General features: G+C 41.8%; 1 protein-coding gene and 1 pseudogene across 10 annotated transcripts in view; one reads left to right on the top strand and one right to left on the bottom strand.

The window, feature by feature from the left end:
* Positions 1 to 22,871, bottom strand: part of GLT8D2 (glycosyltransferase 8 domain containing 2) — a 75,194-nt gene that overhangs the window by 22,171 nt on the left and 30,152 nt on the right. For 6 of the 10 annotated variants that reach the window (XM_033220849.1, XM_033220847.1, XM_033220852.1 and 3 more), the window contains 2 exons: positions 6,186 to 6,231; positions 1,719 to 1,811 (listed from right to left, as the gene is read on the bottom strand). In XM_033220849.1, the coding sequence (XP_033076740.1) occupies positions 1,719 to 1,811; positions 6,186 to 6,204 (112 nt within the window). In that variant the 5' untranslated portion in view covers positions 6,205 to 6,231. Of the gene's footprint in view, positions 1 to 1,718; positions 1,812 to 6,185; positions 6,234 to 7,937; positions 8,071 to 11,038; positions 11,081 to 17,112; positions 17,206 to 22,871 lie in introns of those variants that run through there. The other 4 variants (XM_033220851.1, XM_033220850.1, XM_033220853.1 and 1 more) reach the window with 3 other exon arrangements.
* On the top strand, positions 14,799 to 15,698 carry LOC117089515 (annotated as a pseudogene).

Genomic DNA, 22,871 nt, shown 5'->3' with positions numbered 1-22,871 from the left:
TCTTTTGGGTCTGACTTCTTTTATTTAGCATAATTTTTTTTCAGGTTCATCCATATTGCAGCTTGTATCAATCATTTGTTCCTTTTTACTGCTGAAAAGTATTTCATGTGTGGGATGAATTACATTTTTTGCATTCCTCACTAGTTGATGTACATGTGAATTGTTTCCAGTTTGGGGCTACTATGAATGATGCCCTAAGAGCTTTTGTATATATGTCTTTGTGTGAAAATCATTCTCTTTGCAGATTCTATGTTCATTTAGATCAGATTATACATGTTTTTAATTATTTTTAAATGAATTTTTAAATTACAAAATATAATCAGAAAGAAATGCCAGCTTCCTGGGAATAGGGATGTTGTTTTGTTCACTGCTGTGTTTCCAGTCCCTAAGTGTCTGGCTGAAAAAAAAAAACAAACTGTGGAATAAATGTATGTAACACACCAAGTAACTATATTCAGAGTCTCACTCTGTCATCCAAGCTGGAGTTCAGTGGCACTATCAGGGCTCACTGCTGCTGAGACCTCCTAGGCTCAAGTAATGCTCTCATTCCAGCCTCCCAAGTAGCTGGGACTATAGGCATGCCCCACCATGCCCAGGTAATTTTTTGTGTGCATGCAGACGGGGTCTTGCTTTGTTGCCTAGGCTGGGCTGGTCTCAAGCACCTGGACTCAAGTGATCCTCCTGCTTCAGCCTCCCAAAGTGCTGGATTACAAGTGTGAGCCACCATTGCCAGCCCATAAGTGTATATTTGTTTGATTGATATAAAAAGTAAATCAGCTGGGCATGGTAGCTCATGCCTGTAATCCCAGCACTTTGGGAGGCCAAGGTGGAAGGACAGCTTGAGCCCAGGAGTTCAAAACCAGCCTGGGCAGCATGGCGAAACCCATCTCTACAACAAATACAAAAAATTAGCTGGATGTGGTGGCACACTCCTGTAGTCTCAACTTCCTGGGGGTGCTGAGGCCAGAGGATTGCTTGAGCCCTGGAGGTCAAGGCTGCAGTGAGCTGCTATTGTGCCACTGTATTCCAGCTGGGGCAACAGAGTGAGATTCTGTCTCAAAAAAAAAATTGATTAATTAATTAAAAATGTAATAAACAGTGCTTTTTGATTTTTATGGAGGTTGACTTTGTGTGTGCATTGGAGTTGTGAAGGTGCCATCTCAGGCAATTCACCCCGGAGGGCGGAAACACGGCTCTCAGTACAGCTGGGAGAGAACACAGGGCCAATGAAGGGCCATTTTCAAGTTGAGAGTTACGAGGCTGACTTGCACTGACGGGAATGAACCAGCAGGGAGAGGAGAGAGAGGGCGGTTTCCATAAGCAAAGTCATTAGAAGCTCCAAAGAGATGGGATGTGGAGCAGTGCACTCACCCTGTGGTCCAAGAACCCACAGCATCAGCCTCAACCAGGAGCTTATCGGAAATGCAAATCTTGAGGCCCCACCCCATACCTACTGATCCTACACCTCGTGGGCAGGCCCAGTGCTGTGTTTTAACAAGCTCTCCATGCGACTCTCACACATGCTAAAGTTTGAATAGCACTGACCATCCTAGGTCTCAACTGAAAAGGTGTCCTAGAGCGGATATTCTACTAGCAGGTCTTTGGGAGTTGACCAAGCTGTCACTTGTCCCTGAACCCAGCTATTGAAAGGACCTAGAGGGACACATTCAAACCACATTCCTGGGTATCCCAACTCAATGAATTCCATGTCCGCTCACCTGCATCATTCTTGGACACAGTCCCCTTATGAACTTTCTTATACAGAATCACACAGAGGGTCACAATCAGAAGGAACAGCAGCACCTGATTAACTGAAATAGAAATGGAAACACATTAACATTGAACCGACGAACCTGAAATCACGTGACAAAGTTTAGAATGGTAGTGTGACACAGAGGAATGGTGTCTGAGACCTGTCTATAAGCAGAGAGCATATAAAGAATTAACCTGGCCAGGTATGGTAGCTTATGCCTGTAATAACAGTACTTTGGGAGGCCAAGGCATGTGGATCACTTGAGCTCAGGAGTTTCGAGACCACCCTGGGCAACAGAGTGGCACCCTGTCTACACACACACATACACACACACACACACACACAAAATTAGCTGGGTACGGTGGCATGCACTTGTATTCCCAGCTACTAAGGAGGCTGAGATAGGAGGATAGCTTGAGCCTGGGAGGCGGAGGCGGCAGTGAGCCAAGATTACTCCAGCCTAGGTGACCCTGTCTCAAATACAAAAACAAACAAACAGAAAGAATTAACCTGGAACACTATTGTTGCTCAGGGGTCTTGCATCTTTACTGAATTTGTATATCAGTTCTAACAGTTTTTTGCTGGAGTCTTTAGAATTTTCCAAATATAAGATTATATTGGCCAGGTATAGTGGCTCACACCTGCAATCCCAGCACTTTGGGAGGCTGAGGTGGGCAGATCACATGAGGCCAGGAATTCAAGGTCAGCCTGGGCAATATGGTGAAACCCTATCTCTACTAAATATACAAAAATTAGCTGGGCGGGATGGTGCATGCCTGTAATCCCAGCTATTTGGAAGGCTGAGGCATGAGAATTGCTTGAACCTGCGAGGCGGAGGTTGCAGTGAGCCAAGATCACACCACTGGGCAATAGAGCAAGACCTTTCTTCCAAAATAAAACAAAACAAAAACATATCATCTGCAAACACGGATAATTTGAGTTCTTCCTTTCCTATTTGGATGCCCTTTATTTCTTTTGCTTGTCTGATTGCTCTAGCTAGGGCTTCCGGTACAATGTTGAATAACAATGGTGAAACGCAGCCATCCTTGTCGTGTTCCAGATGTAAGAGGAAAGGCTTTCAGTTTTTCCCCATTTAGCATGATACTAGCTGTGGGTCTGCTGTATGTGGCTTTTATTTTGTTGAATTTCTGTGATTCTTCTTTTGAGCCAGTAGTAATTATAAATACATGTTCTTAGCCATTATGACACAGTTGCTTCTCAGTTAATTCAACCCTTGGTCAAGGATGATGTGCAGGCCGGGTGTGGTGGCTCATGCCTGTAATCCCAGCACTTTGGGAGGCCAAGGAGGGTGGATCACTGGAGTCCAGGAGTTTGAGACCAGCCTGGCCAATATGGCAAAACCCCGTCTACTAAAAATACAAAAATTAGCCGAGTATTGCGCATGCCTGTAGTCCCAGCTATTCAGAAGGCTGAGGCGGGAGAATTACTTGAACCTGGGAGGTGCAGGTTGCAGTGAGCTGAGATTGCGCCACTGCACTCCAGTCTGGGCAACAAAGGGAGACTGTGAGAAAGAAAGAAAAAGGAAAAGAAAAGAAAAGAAGAAGAAGGAAGGAGAGAGAGAGGGAGAGAGAGGAAAGGAAAGGAAGAAAGGAAGAAAGGAAGAAAGAAAGAGAGAGAAAGAAAAGAAAGAAAGAAAGAAAGAAAGAAAGAGAAAGGAAGGAAGGAAGGAAAGAAGGAGGGAAGGAGGGAGGGAAGGAAGGAAGGAAGAAGGAAGGAAAGAAGGAAGGAAGGAAACATTCTTGCCCTGGGTAAACAGAAGACTCTAATGCCTCCAAGCCTCCAGGTCTGTTTGTTCCAGTGATGTTGGCCCTTGGGATCTGCTGAGAAGTAGAGTGGTGTAAAACAGTGTTTTCTTGAATATGAAACACATAGCACCGGCTGTGCATGAAATGACTGAGGAAGTTCATGTTCATAGCATTAATATTTAATCACCATATGAGAAAGTCAGTCTTTCTGATTTTATGTGCAAGAACACAACAAAAGCTACCCAGAATTGAATCACATTCTTCTAATTGTATATGTGTTTAAAGCTACCTTTTTTTTAATGATAGGTGATCATTCTGTTTTCATTTACAGTAAGGATAAAAACTTTCTATTATGAAGTATAAATTTTTAAAATTAGTCAAAGAAAGAAAAATTTTTTTGAGATAAGAGTTTCGCTCTTGTTGCCCAGGCTGGAGTGCAATGGCACGGTCTTGGCTCACTGCAACCTCCACTTCCTGGGTTCAAGCGATTCTCCTACTTCAGCCTCCCAAGTAGCTGGGAGGCCCCCACCACCATGCCTGGCTAATTTTTGTATTTTTAGTAGAGACAGGGTTTCACCACGTTGGCCAGGCTGATCTTGAACTTCTGACCGCAGGTGATCCGCCCACCTCGGCCTCCCAAAGTGCTGAAATTACAGGCGTGAGCCACTGTGCATGGCCTAAAGAAAATATTAAGTAATGTTTAGGACAGAAGGAACACAACTGATGAAAAATTGAGAAGTTGCATGGTGGCATGTGTAGTGCACACCTACCTAAAGTTTGGGAAAAGTTGGTAGAAGGGAAGAGGGTTTGAATTTGAAGTCAGACTCAAATCTCCTTTCTACCACCTCCTAGCTGTATGGCCGAGGGGTATCTTAACCTCTCTGAGCTTGGTGTGCTTATCTGCTGAATGGAGATTGTAATAATAAGCATTACCTTGTACTACTGTTTTAAGAGTTAACCAAGGCAATGCAGGCCCGATAAAGACTTTACAAATGGTTATGCATCACTGTTGTTATTATTTTATTTTATCTTTTTTTTTTTGAGATGGGGTCTCACCTCAGTTGCCCTGGCTGGAGTGCAGCAGTGTGATCTCGGTTCACTGTAACCTCAACCTTCCAAACTCAGGTGATTCTCTACCTCAGCCTCCCAAGTAGCTGGGACTATAGATACATCACCACATCTGGCTATTTTTTTGTATTTTTTTAGTAGAGATGGGGTCTCACCATGTTGCTAAGGCTGGTCTTGAACTCCTGGACTCAGGCAATCCACCTGCCTCAGCCTCCCAAAGTGCTGGAAATACAGGCATGAGCTACCGCACCCAGCCTGTATTATTTTTTATTATTTTTATGCATCAAGAGACTTAATCTATTGACTTCATATGTATCTATTTTTTGGTCTCTATGCCTTTGTCTTCCCATTTGTAAAAGAGTCTCCATGGATGCCTTCCCAAGCTACATCCTGAGGCTGTGATTCTATTTTGCTGACACCCAGTTCCTCTCTGCCTTAATGGATTATCAGATTCAGCCAGGGACAATCAGATACCAGACTCAGTTTAAAACAAAATTATAGAGAAGCAGAAAATGGACAAAATTCTACAGTTTATCAACAGGTTCGATTAATATTCACCTGCCACGGCCGGGCACGGTGGCTCACGCCTGTAATTCCAGCACTTTGGGAGGCTGAGGCGGGTGGATCACTTGAGGTCGGGAGTTCAAGACCAGTCTGGTTAACATGATGAAAACCCGTCTCTACTAAAAATACAAAAATTACCCAGGCAAGTGTGTCTCATGCAATATTTGGGACATACTTATACTAAAAAATTATTTGTTGTTTATCTGAAGTTCAAATTTAACTGGTTGTCCTGTCCTGTGTCTATGTTTGCTGAATCTGGCAACTCCACCCTGACGGTCACAGAATTAGGTTACTATGTTTCTCCTCAAATTCACAAACTACTGGATCTAAAATCAGAGGCAAATCCAGGTTCTGATGGGTCTGAAGATTTGAGGTGACTCTTTAAGACTAAGAATACAAAATCACAAATTACAAATGCTAAATTAACTACAAACATGAATATTTATTCCGAATGAGAAAATGCGTTATTTTTGCAAGTTTTATAGAACTATATGATCCCTGTTGTAAGTTCACTTCCATTTCTTTTTTTTTTTTTTTTTTTTTTTTGCGACGCGGTCTCACTCTGTCTCCCAGGCTGGCATGCAGTGGTGCAATCTCAGCTCACTGCAGCCTCTGCCTCCCAGGCTCAAGTGATCCTCCTGCCTCAACCTCCTGAGTAGCTGAGACTACAGGTGCCCACCACCACGCCTGGCTAATTTTTGTATTTTTTGTAGAGATGGGGTCTCGCCATGTTACTCAGGCTGGTCTCAAACTCCCCAGCTCAACTGATCCGCCCACCTCAGCCTCCCAAAGTGCTAGGATTACAGGTGTGAGCCAGTGTGCCCAGCCGATAAGTCCACTTCTGACTAAAATACTGAACAACTCTCCATGGGAATCACCCAGAAATGATGACGCCAAAAAGTGCCTGTGGGAAAACTATCCATGAAAATCAAAGACAATCCAAGAAAGAAGAAAAAAGCCAAGGCCGAGTCTCAAAACCATCCTCCCCAAATAATCTGTTTTTAAATCATTATTTTCAAAAGTTGTAATCTTACTTTTTCGTAACAGAGCCATGTGTTTCACGTGGACAAGAACCGTAACCTGTGGATTAAAGAAAAAAAAGTCTGTTTGAAAGAGAATCAACTTAAAAGTCATCAACAAGTGTTAAGGACTATGTCTTCTCTGAAAGACTGATATATCGTGAAGTGTGTGATCATTTTCTACTGCTCCGAATCTAAAATTTTGGAAACAAAATAAATACTGGCCCATGTCTTCAAAGTGATGCCTCTGGTTGAACAAACCTTACTAAGGGTCCTCAAAAGCTAATCTTTAGTCATCAGAATTTTTTTTTTCTTTTTCTTTTTTTTTTTTTTTTTTTTTTTTTTTGGTGACAGAGTCTCACTCCATCACCCAGGTTGGAATACAGTGGTGCAATCTTGGCTCACTGCAATCTCCACCTCCCAGGTTCAAGCGATCCTCCTTCCTCAGCCTCCCAAGTAGCTGGAACTACAGGCATGCGCCACCACTCCCGGCTAATTTTTTTTATTTTTAGTAGAGATGGGGTTTTGCTATGTTGCCCAGGCTGGTCTCAAACTCCTAGCCTCAAGCAATCCATCCACCTTGGCCTCCCAAAGTGCTGGGATTACAGATGTGAGCCACAGTGCCTGGCCCAGAATTTTTTTTAACCTCCTGCAAAAAGAGCTCTGTCAGCCTTCTGGGTCAGCACAGCAGACAGCAGTAACTGGAAGTATCACACTAGAAGACTTCCTTGATCTAAAATATCAACCCTATGCTATCTTTCTACTATCAGAACTTCATTCCTTGATAAGGAAGCTTTTACATCTTCAGGAATCCCTTGGAGGGGCATGCATTATTCTCAATTCAATCATTCATTCAGTATTTACATATTGAGATCCTACTAAAAGCCCAGCACTGTGCCACTTCCCAGTGATGTACCAACAAACGAAACAGTCCTGGTCCCTATCCTCCTGGAGCTTTTGGTCCAGTGGGGGAAACAGATATTAAAATGTGACACATAAAAGTATTAGATTACAGTAAGTGCTATGAAGGAAGCAAAGGAGATGTTGGGATAAAGATGAACAGGGGTAGGGAGTGCATCAGGAAGAGAAATCGGCAAACACTTCATTGAGGATATGGCATTGGAGGGAAGGAAGAGCAAGAGCCAGACAAGGGCAGAACATGCAGAGGAGCATCCCAGGCAAAGGGAACAGCAAGTGCAAAGGCCCCAGGGCTGGAAAGAGCTCTAAGTATTCTAGGAACTGCAAGAAGCTCAAAGTGTCTGGATCACAGTGGATCAAAGGAGAGACTGGATGGAAGAGGCCACAGAGGTACCAAGGGACCAGATACTACTGTGCCTGAAGAGGAATTTGGATTTTATTTTAAGTGCACAAAACCCCCTCCATCGGTGTTTAACTTTGTTAAAGCCCTAAAGCACTGTTTTCCAAACATTCCCAAGGGAATTCTGAAGGTAAAGGGGAGTGAATACTTAATGTTGCTCACAATGAGCTCAAAGTATCTTTCACGTTTTTTGTTTTACCTTCAAATTCATGGGAACTGTGCAAGAAAGTAGTGGAAAGGAATCACTCCTTCAACTGTTGGCAGACTTCCCCTGTCAGGGAGAAAGCTATCTGTTATGAAAGCCAGGTCTTCTGTGCCTAGGTGAGATGGCCAGGTGAGAGCAGGGAAAAGCTAACCTGGTCTGAATAAGGGATGAACCAGAATCCTAAGGTTTGGCCACAGCCCAAGAAAAAATGTTATTAGAGAAGGAAAAGTCCAATCACTTATCTAGGAGAACTTCCTTTCCTATGGCAGGCTCAGAGACTATTCAAGAACAGATGTCCAATACTTAGCCCACAATCTTCTTCCATGCTCTGCACCTTCTAACCTCAGCCCACCTCCACGCTGCTCTTCCCACAGGACCTAAAGTGACATTTAAGTGTTTTACCAGGTGTGGTGGCTCACTTTTGGAGCCCAGGGTGGGCAGATGCTTGAGCCCAGGGGTTGGAGATAAGCCTGGGCAACATAATAAGACCCCCCCTGCAACAATCGCTACAAAAAAATACAAAAATTAGCAGGCATTGTGGTGCATGCCTGTAGTCCTAGCCACTCGGGAAGTTGAGGCAGGAGGATCACATGAGCCCCGGAGGTTGAGGCTGCAGTGAGCCACGGCTGCTGCACTCCAGCTGGGAGACAGAGCAAAACTTTGTTTTAAAAAAGAAAAAGAAAGAACAGAGAGGAGAGAAGGAAGGAAGAAAGAAAAGAGAGAAAGGAAAGAAGGAGGAAGGAAGGAAGGAAGAAGGAAGGAAGGAAGGAGGGAGGGAGGAGGGAGGGAGGGAGGGAGGGAGGGAGGGAGGGAGGGAAAGGGAAGGGAAGGGAAAGGAAAGAAGGAAGGAAGGAAGGAAGGAGAAGGAGGAGGAGAAGGAGGAGGAGAAGGAGGAGGAGGAGGAGGAGGAGAAAAGAAAGAAAGAAGAAAGAAAGAAAAGAAAAGAAAGAAAGAAAGAAAGAAAGAAAGAAAGAGAAAGAAAGAAAGAAAGAAAGAAAGAAGAAAGAAGAAAGAAGAAAGGAAGAAAAAAGAAGAGAAGAGGAAGGAAGGAAGGAAGGAAGGAGAAGGAGGAGGAGAAAAGAAAGAAAGTAGAAAGAAAGAAAGAATGAAAGAAAGAAAGAAAGAAAGAAAGAAAGAAGAAAGAAAAGAAAAGAAAAAAAGAAAAACTGCTGCTTTCAGAAGAGCTGCCAGATTTGTCGTGTGTCTTTTTGTAGCCCCAAGCTCACAGCAATAATATTCCAGGGGATGATCACTGTGGGATGAGAAAGTTTATCTCATCCCACAGTAGGATGCTTATCAGGTCCCAGATTAACATCAGGAGGGGGGACGCTTTCAGCATGACTGCAAGGAGAAGTGAACACAAATGGAAAGAAAAAGACCCCTGGAAGAAAGGCTGGAGGACTGTCAGAGACAGATTTGGGGTGAGATATGCCTGTTTCACATTGTTATACATGATTAAAGTAATTAAAATACCCACCTCTACCCAACATCATGTAACCCAATATTAAAAGGGCTTTTTGTCTCTGTGTTGAAGATTACAGAAAATATAGGGGTAGGCTGGTAGAAAAAGGGAGATTTTTTTCAGTTGATAGTCTTACAGGATTTATATTGAACATATTTAATAACTCATATGGCCCTTGGCACTGATCAATCAAAATGGGTACCAGTTATAAATGGCTGGCACAGTCCCACAGAAGTGTTCTGACTAATAAATAGCAGCTTTGGCACCTACAGAATGTCAGATCATACTAATGTATTATCTATTCATACATATAAATAAGCACAGGAGATTCTACACACACACACACACACACACACACACACACACATGCACACACACACATGATGCATTTTATTTTGCTAAGCAGCAAGAACCATAACTGTCACATCATCAACCATTCTCATATTCTATCAGGCCAACTTTTTACATAAAGTCCTTTGCATAAGAAAAATGCAGGGCAAATTCTAAGAGGCCTATCAACTAGATGTATTCCAAGAACAACTTCTTTTAACAAAAGAGACCAGCTGCTGCTTCAGAGCATAAAGAATTGGCCCATGAGAACTGTTTTTCTGCCAAGGTATTTGATACATGTTGACAAGCAAATTTATTTCTGGTCTTCTGGATTTACACACATTTCCTACTGTGAGTTCTTTCTTGATGTTCTTAAAAATTGTTATGCATCGGGGGAGGGAGAGCATCAGGATAAATAGCTAATGCATGTGGGGCTTAATAACTAGGTGATGGGTTGATAGGTGCAGCAAACCACTATGGCACACATTTACCAATGTAACAAACCTGCACATTCTGCACATGTATCCCAAAACTTAAAATAAAATAAAATTTCAAAAAATTGCTATGTATACCATTTCTCTTCTATTAGGTAGTATTTTCTGAATTCTTTAGACTGCATTGAAGAATCAGAAAGAGCGCTTCACCCAGGGAAACACAAATGATTCTGTATAATAAACATTCAGTATGTCTGTTTTCATTTTAAATAGGCTTCTTTTCCATGACACATTTACTAAAGGAATATTACCATGTCAGCTGCAAAATTTGACATGCTGATTTTTAAGTTTGTAAAAATTTACATACATTAGAATTTACTTTTTTATTTCTATAGTTCTATGGACTTTTACACATGCATAGATTCTTGTAACAACCACCACAAATGGGATAGAGAACAATGCCAACACTCCTAAAGAATTCCCTTGTGCTGCCCCTTTGTAGGCAGACCCTGTCCAACACCTAGCCTTTGGCAACCACTGATCTGTTCTCTGTCTCTATAGTTTTACCTTTTCCAGAATGTCATATAAACGGAATCCTACAGGATGTAATATTTTGAGAGACTCTCTTCTTTCAATTAGCATAATGCTTTTGAGATTCATACTTGCTACTGCCTTTACCAATAGTTTGTACCTTTTTATTGCTGAATAGTATTCCATTGAATGGATATACTACAGTTTATCCATTCACCCACTGAAGGACATTTGGGTTGTTTCCATTGTTTTGTGATTATGAATAATGTTTCTGTAAACACTTGTTTACAGCTTTTAGTGTGAATAGAGGGTAACTACCTAGAAGTGGTATTGCTAGGTCTTTTGGTATATTTAACTCTATAAGAAACTGCCAATCTAAGCTGGGCACAATAGTTCATGCCTATAATCCCTGCACTTTGGGAAGCCAAGGCGGGAGGATCGCTTGAGCTCAGGAGTCCAAGACCAGCCCTGGCAACATAGTGAGACCCCTGTCTCTATGAAAACAAAACAAAACAAAACAGCAAAAACCTCAAAAACCAAATGTGGGGAGTTAGAGAAAAAAAATTAGCCAGACATGGTGGTGGGCACCTGTGATCCCAGCTATTCAGGAGGCTGAGGTGGGAAGATTGCTTGAGCCTGGGAGGTTGAGGCTGCAGTGAGCCATGGTCGCACCACTGCACTCCAGCCCAGGTGACAGAGAGAGACTTGTCTGAAAAAAAAGGAAAAGAAAAAGAAAGAAATTGACAATCTTTTTTCCTGAGTGGAAACAGAAACTGACAATCTTTTTTTCCTGAGTGAAAACATTTTCACTTTGTATTCCCACTAGCATGGTGAGAAAGTTCCAGTTGCTCTGTGTTCTTGTCAGCACTTGGTATTGTTGGTATTTTTTTAAATTTTAGCTGTTATAATGGGTGAATTGCATTGTGATTTTAATTTGTATTTCCCTAATGATTACTCATGTTGAGCATCTTTTTGTGTGTTTATTTACCATCCACATATGGTGAAATGTCTGTTTAAATCTTTTGTGCATTTTTATAGAATTATTTTCTTATTTTTGAGTTTTGGGAGTTGTTTATATATTCCGGATACAAGCCCTGTGTCAGGCCTCAGTGCTGTGGCTCACGTCTGTAATCCCAGCAATTTGGGAGGTCGAGGCTGGCAGATCACTTGAGGTCAGGAGTTCAAGACCAGCCTGGCCAGCATGGTGAAACCCTGTCTCTACTAAAATACAAAAATTAACCAGGCGTGGTGGTGCGGGTCTGTAATCCCAGCTACTCGGGAGACTGAGGCAGGAGAATTGCCTGAACCTGGAGGGGGAGGTTGCAGTGAGCCAAGACTGTGCCACTGCACTCCAGCCTAGGCAACAGAGTGAGACTCTGTAAAAAGAAGAAAAAAAAAAAAGTCCTGTGTTATGCGATTTGCAAATACTTTCCCCTGGTATGTGGCTTGTCTTTTCAGTCCTTAATAAATTTTGCAGAGCAAAAGTATTTAATTTTGATGACGTCAAATTCATTTTCTTTGTTTTCTTTTTTTTGAAACAGGGTTTTACTCTATCACCTAGGCTCAAGTGCAGTGGTACAATCTCGGCTCACTGCAAACTCCACCTCCCAGGCTCAAGCAATTTCCTACCTCAGCCTCCCAAGCAGCTGGGACTACAGGCGCACAGCACCGCACCCAGCTGATTTTTGTATTTTTTATAGAGACGGGGTTTTGCCCTGTTGCCCAGACTGGTCTTGAACTCCTGAGCTCAAGTGATCTGCCTGCCTTGACTTCTCAAAGTGCTGGGATTACAGCCATGAGCCACCACATCTGGCCTTTTTTTCTTTTATAGATCATGCTTTTGGTATCATATCTAATAATTTTTGGCCTAACCTAAGGTCATAATGACTTTCTCCTGTGTTTTCTTGGAGAATTTTATAGTTTTAGACTTAATATTTTCATTTAGAGTTAATTTTTGTATATATTATGAAGTGTAGATTAAACTTCATCTTTTAGCATATGGTTATCCAGTTGTTCCAAGACCATTTGTTGAGGTCATTTGTTGAGACTGTTGTTCCTTCTGTGGAACTGATTTTTTTTCTTTAATATTTTGTTCCAATTTCAGGGTATTCAAAGGGGACTTGAAATCTGGCAAAGAATTTGAACCTAGAGGGATAACATGTGTCCCAAAGGAGAGAGCAAGTGATCAACACAGGTTTTTTATTCTCTCCTATACTTTCTATAGGAAGAATTACAGATCTGATTAGTCATCAGTGACTAAAAAAGTGAGCTACGTCATCAAATAAATACTCAATAATGTGGCCGGGTGTGGTGGCTCACACCTGTAATCCCAGCACTTTGGGAGGCTGAGGCAGGCGGATCACTTGAGGCCAGGAATTCGAGACCAGCCTGGCCAATACGGCGAAACCCCATCTCTACTAAAAATTCAAAAATTGGCTGGATGTGGTGGGGCATACCTGTAATCTCAGCTCTTTGGGAGGCTGAGGCACAAGAATCACTTGAACCTGCAAGGAGGGGGTTGCAGTGAGCCGAGATCACACCACTGCACTCCAGCTTGGGTGACAGAGAGAGACTCCGTCTCAAAAAAAAAAAAAAAAAAAAAAAAAAAAAATTCAATAATGTTCTCAGAGTACTATCAGAACCAAGCAGGCAGAAAAGCATTCATCTACCATGAAAAACTTTCAACCAAACATTTCCCCAAACTCAAATTCGATCTTTGCATTATATTCTGGAGTATTTTATTTATGCTCTGAAATCAAGAAGGCTAAGACACCCTCCCTCTATTCTAAAAATATACCTGTTAAGACTTCCCTTCCCGGTTTTCCCAATTTACAATGTATCTATCTATATGCTTAATACAATACCTTGGATATTCATTAGGAGAAGTGGTAGGCATTAAGCAAAGCATAGGATATGGCAGGTTTGATGAAAAAATAAAATTTAATCATTAGATAAGGATTTTAGATGACAACATTCATTTTACTGTAAAATCTAAAGTTAAGTTTTGTCACATTTTTATGTTCATTCACTTGTTTGTGACATTTTGCCAATTACCCCAGGAGTTGGCAACTGACTTCATCTCACACAGAAAAGTTAATTTGCCATAAAAAACAATTTGTCCTGAAAACTCAGTTTATTTTAAAATTAAGTTGATCCTTCTTAATTATGGTCTTTCAAAGGAACTTCTGAACTTGACATTTGATGGGAGGCTGCAGACAGCAAACCAGGACTAATAACCTTTAGAAACTAACAACATGACAGAGACAGCCCAAGGAGGTAATTGAGAAAGGAAGGATATCACAGGTCCCCACGGTTTCATGAACCAAAGTGTTATGAGAATTTGCTGGCAGTCTTCTAGGAAAACTCTTCAACAGAGATTTGATTCAAGTCTTTAATTCACTGTAAACAACCAGCTACAATGTTTCTTTTATTTTCCTAGGCTACAGACTGAACACCCAAGAGCTCTGAGTGCATGGCAGTGACCCTTCTCCTCTTACGCTTTTGCACCTGGAAAAGAATTGGGTCAAAACAGCACACTACTTAGGATTTTTCTGAGATAGGGTTTCAGGTACTTTTTATCCATTTAGGATTTTGGGTGACATGCATGCATCTAACTTTTGGGGATGATGGAAGCCTAGAATGATCTTTGGCCACAGGGCCCCTTCTCCCACTCCATGAAAGAAGCCATCTGGTATCACAGGAGAGAATGGGGCAAAGACCAGACGGAAGCCGAGCTCTTAGTCCCTCAGGTCATCCACTTCCTGGGCATCCCAGTTACAAAAACCAGTAACTTCGCACTTTTTCCTTAAACTGTTTTGAAATGAGGTTCAGTTTCTTGCAAACAAAAGTCTTTACAAATAAATTTGCTGTGGCCAGAATGGTGTGTGAATATGGGGAGCAGTTTGCAGGGGTCAAAGGGCCCTTGTGGCTACACCAGAGGTCAGGTGAACTGGGCTCCAGATAACGGATTTCACTGTGTGTTGATGAAGCTTTACAGCTCACAGGCAAGGCTGGTCGGCTCTTTCCTGAGTGCTCGGTTACTGTAACTATGAGACCACTCCAGAGGCAGAGGAATAGTAAGTGCTGGCTCATCTGAACAGGGGGTTCATCTTTCCCTGTCCAGTGTGTTGCCAACTCTGAAATCTCTTTAAGATGAAACAAGAGGCTTTAGGATGCAGATAATGGCACGCCAATTGCAAGGCACAGCAGTAGTGAGCCAAGAAGGTAAGTTCCTGAAGCCGATTGTTGTAGGAAACCTTAAGCCATATGGTGGGAGTGGTGTCCTTGAGAAGCATGTAGTTTCAACAGAAAGTTTGCTTTAAAAAAAGATGTGCTCTTTCCCGTCTTGCAAGATGGCGGGTGAAAAAGTTGAGAAGACAGATACTAAAGAGAAGAAACCCGAAGCCAAGAAGGCTGATGCTGGTGGCAGGGTGAAAAAGGGTAACCTCAAGGCTAAGAAGCCCAAGAAGGGGAAGCCCCATTGCAGCCGCAACCCTGTCCTTGTCAGAGGAATTGGCAGGTAGTCCCGATCTGCCATGTATTCCAGAAAGGCCATGTACAAGAGGAAGTACTCAGCCGCTAAATCCAAGGTTGAAAAGAAAAAGAAGGAGAAGGTTCTTGCAACTCTTACAAAACCAGCTGGTGGTGACAAGAACGGCGGTACCCGGGTGGTTAAACTTCACAAAATGCCTAGATGTTATCCTACTGAAGACGTGCCTCGAAAGCTGTTGAGCCACGGCAAAAAACCCTTCAGTCAGCACGTGAGAAAACTGCGAGCCAGCATCACTCCCGGGGCCATTCTGATCATCCTCACTGGACGCCACAGGGGCAAGAGGGTGGTTTTCCTGAAGCAGCTGGCTGGTGGCTTGTTACTTGTGACTGGACCTCTGGTCCTCAATCGAGTTCCTCTACGAAGAACACACCAGAAATTTGTCATTGCCACCTCAACCAAATCGATATCAGCAATGTCAAAATCCCAAAACATCTTACTGATGCTTACTTCAAGAAGAAGAAGTTGCGGAAGCCCAGACACCAGGAAGGTGAGATCTTCGACGCAGAGAAAGAGAAATACGAGATTACAGAGCAGTGCAAGATTGATCAGAAAGCTGTGGACTCACAAATTCTACCAAAAATCAAAGCTGTTCCTCAGCTCCAGGGCTACCTACGATCTGTGTTTGCCCTGACGAATGGAATTTATCCTCACAAATTGGTGTTCTAAATGTCTTAAGAACCTCACTAAATAGCTAACTACAAAAAAAAAAAAAGATATGTGTGTGTGTGGTGTGTGTGTGTGTGTGTAATTGCATAAAGATTTGGCATGCCTGAATTTCATCCTCTCCTTCCTCTTTACAGTTTCATCTCATCTCTGATGGTGGCACTTCTTGGGTTTCAAAAAACAAAAAAAAATTCCAAGCAGACAAGACACAGTTTCTGACTGAGGGCACTGAAATCAAGTGGAAAATCAACTGGAAATCCTTTTGCAACACAATTAGTGTATTAGACTGTGGGCCTTGGAGTCATACCACCTGGATTCAAATCCTAGCTCCACAATACATAAGAACCCCTTCCCTTGGAAACTTAAGATTCCTCACTCATAAAATGTCTGTAATACCATTATACAATCAATATGTTAATAAGTAATTGAGGCAAAAAACCTCAATAAATGCTAAAATGATAGGGTAAAAGGTTGTTGTGGTACAGAAAATTCATATTCTCAAAGTAATCACATTTAAGATCAACAAAATGAAACACATTGAAATCCTGTGCCTTGAGATGTGATAAACATCAATGTGTTCCTGCCAGTGATATTTAACCTGATTCTATCATGGATAAGGTCATGGTAAAATCCAAATCACGGATCATTCTGAAGACAAACTGCCCTGGTCTCTTCAAATATGTCAATGTCATAAGAGGAAAAAAAAAAAACACGTTGGGAACTCTTTAGAGGCTTGACAATGTGACAATGAAATGGCAAGTGTGAACCTTGGCTGGGCACAGTGACTCACGCTTGTCATCCCAGCACTTTGGGAGGCTGAGGCAGGTGGATCATGAGGTCAAGAGATCGAGACCATCCTGGCCAACATGGTGAAACACCATCTCTACTAAAAATACAATAATTAGCTGGGCATGGTGGCACGCACCTGTAGTCCCAGCTACTTGGACGCTGAGGCAGGAGAATCGCTTGAACCCGGAAGACTGAGGTTGCAGTGAGCCAAGATAGCACCACTGCACTCCAGCCTGGTGACAGAGTCAGACTCCATTTCAAAAAAAAAAGAAGTGTGAACCTTGACTGCATCCTGGACCAACTGTTTAAAAAGAGCTACAAAGTTTATTTTTGGGAAATTGGGGAAATATTATGGTATTAATGTTAAATTTCCGGAGAGAATAAATGTGGTATGGTTATGTAGGAGTACATCATTGATAGCAGGAGACACATATATTCATTTAGGGGTGAAAGGTCAAGAGGTTCAGGGGTGTTTGTGTGTAGAAAGAGAGAGTGAGAGGTACTGAGACAATGCTAATGTGGTTGAGCCATTATACTCTTCTTGCAACTTTTCTATAAATTAAAATCATTTATAAATAAAAAGTTGAGGAAATGAAGGTAATATAAGGCTTTATGAGGATTAAATGCAGTAATACATTTACATGCATTAAGTACTTACAACAGTGCTTGGCAAACAGTTGGAACCCCACTTGTACAAGCCATTATGATTGTGTGATCCCAGGGAAATCACTCCATCTCTCTCTGTCTCAGTTTCCTCATCATTATGACTGAAGAAGGCAATTCTATTAGATCTAACATTCTAGAACTTTATATAATTATGCCCTCAAAAAAGTGATGGGGGTTGAAAGAATCAACATTGTCAAAATGTCCATAACACCCAAAGCAATCTACAGATTTAAAGTAGTCCCTATCAAAATTCCAGTGGTATTTTTCACAAAAATAGAAGAAAAAAAAAAATCCTAAAATGCATATGGAACCACAAAAGCCCCCAAATAACTAAAGCAATTTTGAGCAAGAACAAAACTGAAGGCATCACATTTCCTAATTTTGAATTATATTTACAAAATTATAGTAATCCAAAAAGTATAGTACTGACATAAAAACAGACACATAGACCAATGGAACATAAACCAATGGGACAGAATAGAGAGCCCAGAAATAAATCCATGCATATATGGTCAATTATTCTTCCATAAAGGCACCAAGAATACACAATGGGGAGAGGATAGTCTCTTCAATAAGTGGTGCTGGGAAAACTGGATATTAATAAAAAAATTTGGATCTTTATCTCATATCATACACAAAACCAGTTGAAAATTAATTAGGCCGGGGGCGGAGGCTCAAGCCTGTAATCCCAGCACTTTGGGAGGCCGAGACGGGCAGATCACGAGGTCAGGAGATCGAGACCATCCTGGCTAACACGGTGAAACCCCGTCTCTACTAAAAATACAAAAAACTAGCCGGGCGAGGTGGTGGGCGCCTGTAGTCCCAGCTACTTGGGAGGCTGAGGCAGGAGAATGGCGTAAACCCGGGAGGCAGAGCTTGCAGTGAGCTGAGATCCGGCCACTGCACTCCAGCCCGGGCGACAGAGCAAGACTCCGTCTCAAAAAAAAAAAAGAAAGAAAGAAAATGAATTAAATATTAAATAAGTAAATATTCATTTTTATTAATTATTAATTTAATAATAACATAATTAAATGTTTAAGATGTAAAACTATAAAACTAGAAGAAAACAGGGGGAAGCTCTGTGGCATTGGTCTTGGCAATGATTTTTTTAATATGACACCAAAAGCACAGTCGACAAAAGCAAAAACAAGTGGGAATACATCAAACTAAAAAGTTTCTGCACTGCAAAGGAGCAATCAGTAAAATAAAAAAGCAACCTGTGGAATGGGAACGATTATTTACAAACCATATACCTAATAAGAAGTTAATATCCAAAATATACAAGAAACTCATACAACTCAATAGCAATAAAAAACAAATAACTTGATTTAAAAATAGGCAAAGGACCAGAATAGACATTTCTCTAAAGAAGGCATACAAATGGCCAACAGGTATATGAAAAGATACTAAAAATCACTAATAATCAGGGCAATTCAAATCCAAACCACAATAGGATATCACTTCACATCTGTTAGAATGGCTATTATCAAAAAGTCAAAAGATAACAAGTGTTGGTGATGATGTAGAGAAAAAGGAACCCTTGTACATTGCTAGTGGGAATGTAAATTAGTACAGTCATTATGGAAAACAATATGGAGGTCTCTCAAAAAATTAAAAATAGAGCTACCATATGATGCAGCTATCCTACTTTGGGGTATATATCCAACAGAAAGAAAATCAGTATCAAAGCTAAATCTACACTCCCAGATTCATTGCAGCACTATTTTTTTTTTTCTTTTTTTTTGAGACAGAGTCTTGCTCTGTCATCACCTGGGCTGGAATGCAGTGGCACAATCTCAGCTCACTGCAACTTCCACCTCCCGGGTTCAAGCAATTCTCCTGCCTCAGACTCCCGAGTAACTGGAATTACAGGTGCACATCACCACACCTGGCTAATTTTTGTATATTTTTAGTAGAGACAGGGTTTCACCATGTTGGCCAGGCTGGTCTCCAACTCCTGACCTCAGGTGATCTGCCCGCCTCAGCCTCCCAAAGTGCTGGGATTACAGGCGTGAGTCACCATGCCCAACCTGCAGCACTATTCAGAATAGCCAGGATATGGAACTAACCTGTGTCCATAAATGGATGAGTGGATAAAGAAATGTGGTATATATATATGAATATGTGTGTGCATGTGTAGACATATATATACACAAAATAAAATATTATTTCATCTTAGAAAAGAAGAAAATAATGCCATTTGTGACAATATGGGTGAACCTGGAGGATGTTATGCTAAGTGAAATAAGCCAGGCAAAGAAAAATAAATACTGCATGTTCACTTATATGAGAAATCTACAAAGTTGAACTTAGAGAAACAGAGAGTAGAAGGGTAATTACCAGGGACAGGGAGGTGGAGAAATGAGGAAATGTCTGTCAGTCAAAGGGTACAAGCTTGCAGTTATAAGATGAGCAAGTCCTGGAGACCTAACACACAGCATGGTGACGGTTATTACTAATAATGTATTATATACCTGAAATCTGCTAAGAGGGTAGATCTTAAGGGTTCTCACCACACCATACACAAAAGGTAAATATGTGAGGGTGATGGATTTGTTAATAAGCTTGATTGTGGTAATCATTTCACAATGTGTATATTAAAACATTGTACTCCTTGAAGATATATATATATGTGTGTGTGTGTATGTGTGTGCGTGTGTGTGTGTGTATACGTATGTGTGTATATATATATTTTTTTCAGAGACAGGATTGTCACCTAGGCTGGAATGCAGTGTGCAATCATAGCTCATTGTAACCTTGAACTCCTGGGCTCTATCAATCCTCCCACCTTGGTCTCCCAAAGCACTGAGATTACAGGCATGAGCCACTATGGTTAGCTGAATATATACATTTTTTATTTGTCAATTATACCTCAATAAAGCTGAAGAAAGCAAACAAAAAAATCTTATTTTAAGAACTAATAGTCGATAAAATGTTCTTGTCCACAACTTCATGTCGTTTTAATTATTTAGACAATATATACAAGAATATGCTTACTTCCTTAAAAATTATTTATGCCTGGATTCTGTTCCAAGATGGCCGAATAGGAACAGCTCCGGTCTGGAGCTCCCAGCATGATCGACACAGAAGACGGGTGATTTCTGCTTTTCCAACTGCGGTACCTGGTTCATCTCATTGGGACTGGTTGGAGAGAGGGTGCATCCCACAGAGGGTGAGCCGAAGCAGGGCAGGGCATTGCTTCACCCAGGAAGCCCAAGGGGCCGGGGGATTTCCCTTTCCTAGCCAAGGGAAGCCGTGACAGACTTTACCTGTTACCTGGAAAAACGGGACACTCCCACCCAAATACTGTGTTTTTCCAATGGTCTTAGCAAACAGCACAACAGGAGATTATATACTGTGCCTGGCTTGGTGGGTCCCATGCCCACTGAGCCTTGCTCACTGATAGTGCAGCAGTCTGAGATCAACATCGACCTGCAAGGCAGCAGCCTGGCCGGGGGAGGGGTGTCTGCCATTGCTGAGGTTTGAGTGGGTAAACAAAGTGGCAGGGAAGCTCAAACTGGGCGAAGCCCACCACAGCTCAGCAAGGCCACATGCCTCTGTAGACTCCACCTCTGGGAGTAGGGCATAGCTGACCAAAAGGCAGCAGAATCTTATGCAGACTTAAACATCCCTGTCTGACAGCTCTGAAGAGAGCAGTGGTTCTCCCAGCATGGTGTTTGAGCTCTGAGAACGAACAGACTACCTCCTCAAGTGGGTCCCTGACCTCCGTGTAGCCTAACTGGGAGACACCTCCCAGTACGGGCCAACTGACACCTCATACAGGTGGGTGCCCCTCTGGGACGAAGCTTCCAGAGGAAGGATCAGGCAGCAATATTTGCTGTTCTGCAATGTTTGCTGTTCTGCAGCCTCTGCTGGTGATACTGAGGCAAAGAGGGTCTGGAGTGGACCTCCAGCAAACTCCAACGGACCTGCAGCTGAGGGACCTGACTGTTAGAAGGAAAACTAACAAACAGAAAAGAATAGCGTCAACATCAACAAAAAGGACATCTACACAAAACCCCAACTGTGGGTCACCAATATCAAAGACCAAAGGTAGATAAAACCACAAAGATGGGGAGAAACCAGAGCAGAAAAGCTGAAAATTCTAAAACCCAGAGTGCTTTTTCTCCTCCAAAGGATCGCAGCTCCTCGCCAGCAAGGGAATAAAGCTGGATGGAGAACGACTCTGACAAACTAACAGAAGTAGGCTTCAGAAGGTCAGTAATAACAAACTTATCTGAGCTAAAGCAGGATGTTCGAACCCATTGCAAGGAAGCTAAACACCTTGAAAGAAGATTAGACAAATGGCAGTGTACAGAAGGCCTTAAATGACCTGATGGAGCTGAAAACCATAGCATGATAACTACATGATGCATGCACAAGTTTCAATAGCCGATTCAATCAAGTGGAAGAAAGGGTATCAGTGATTGAAGATCAAATTAATGAAGTAGATCGAGAAGAGAAAAGAAAAAAGAGTAAAAAGAAATGAAGAAAGCCTACAAGAAATATGGGACTATGTGAAAAGACCAAATCTACGTTTGATTGGTGTACCTGAAAGTGATGGGGAGTATGGAACCAAGTTGGAAAACACTCTTCAGGATATTATCTAGGAGAACTTCCCCAACCTAGCAAGGCAGGCCAACATTCAAATTCAGGAATACAGAGAGCACCACAAAGATATTCCTTGAGAAAAGCGACCCAAAGACATATAATTGTCAGATTCACCAAGGTTGAAATGAAAGAAAAAATTTTAAGGGCAGCCAGAGAGAAAGGTCAGGTTACCCACAAAGGGAAGCTCATCAGGCTAACAGCAGATATCTCGGCAGAAACTCTATAAGCCAGAAGAGAGTGGGGGCCAATAATCAACATTCTTAAAGAAAAGAATTTTCAACCTAGAATTTCATATCCAGCCAAACTAAGCGAAGGAGAAATAAAATCCTTTACAGATAAGCAAAAGCTTAGAGATTTTGTCACTACCCGGCCTGCCTTACAAGAACTCCTGAAGGAAGCACTAAACATGGAAAGGAACAACTGGTATCAGCCACTGCAAAAACATGCCAAACTGTAAAGATCATCAATGCCAGGAAGAAACTACATCAACTAATGGGCCAAATAACCAGCTAACATCATAATGACAGGATCAAAGTCACATATAACAATATTAACCTTAAATGTAAATAGGCTAAATGCCCCAATTAAAAGACACAGACTGGCAAATTGGATAAAGAGTCAAGACCCATCAGTGTGCTGTATTCAGGAGACCCATCTCACATGCAGAGACACATATAGGCTCAAAATAAAGAGATGGAGGAAGATCTACCAAGCAAATGGAAAGCAAAAAAAAAAAAAAAAAAAAAAGCAGGGGTTGGAATCCTAGTCTTGGATAAAACAGACTTTAAACCAACGAAGATCAAAAGAGACAAAGAAGGTCATTACATAATGGTAAAGGGATCAATTCAACAAGAAGAGCTAACTATCCTAAATATATATGCACCCAATACAGGAGCACCCAGATTCATAAAGCAAGTCCTTAGAGACCTACAAAGAGACTTAGACTCCCACACAACAATAATGGGAGACTTTAACACCCCACTGTCAATATTAGACAGATCAATGAGACAGAAGGTTAACAATGATATCCAGGACTTGAACTCAGCTCTGCACCAAGTGGACCTAATAGACACCTACAGAACTCTCCACCCCAGATCAACAGAATATACATTCTTCTCAGCACCACATCATACTTAGTCT

The sequence above is a fragment of the Trachypithecus francoisi genome, unplaced genomic scaffold (genome assembly GCF_009764315.1).
Source record: "Trachypithecus francoisi isolate TF-2019V2 unplaced genomic scaffold, Tfra_2.0 Lachesis_group11, whole genome shotgun sequence".
In the NCBI taxonomy this organism is placed as follows: Eukaryota; Metazoa; Chordata; class Mammalia; order Primates; family Cercopithecidae; genus Trachypithecus; species Trachypithecus francoisi.
This window is presented reverse-complemented; position numbering and strand designations above follow the sequence as displayed.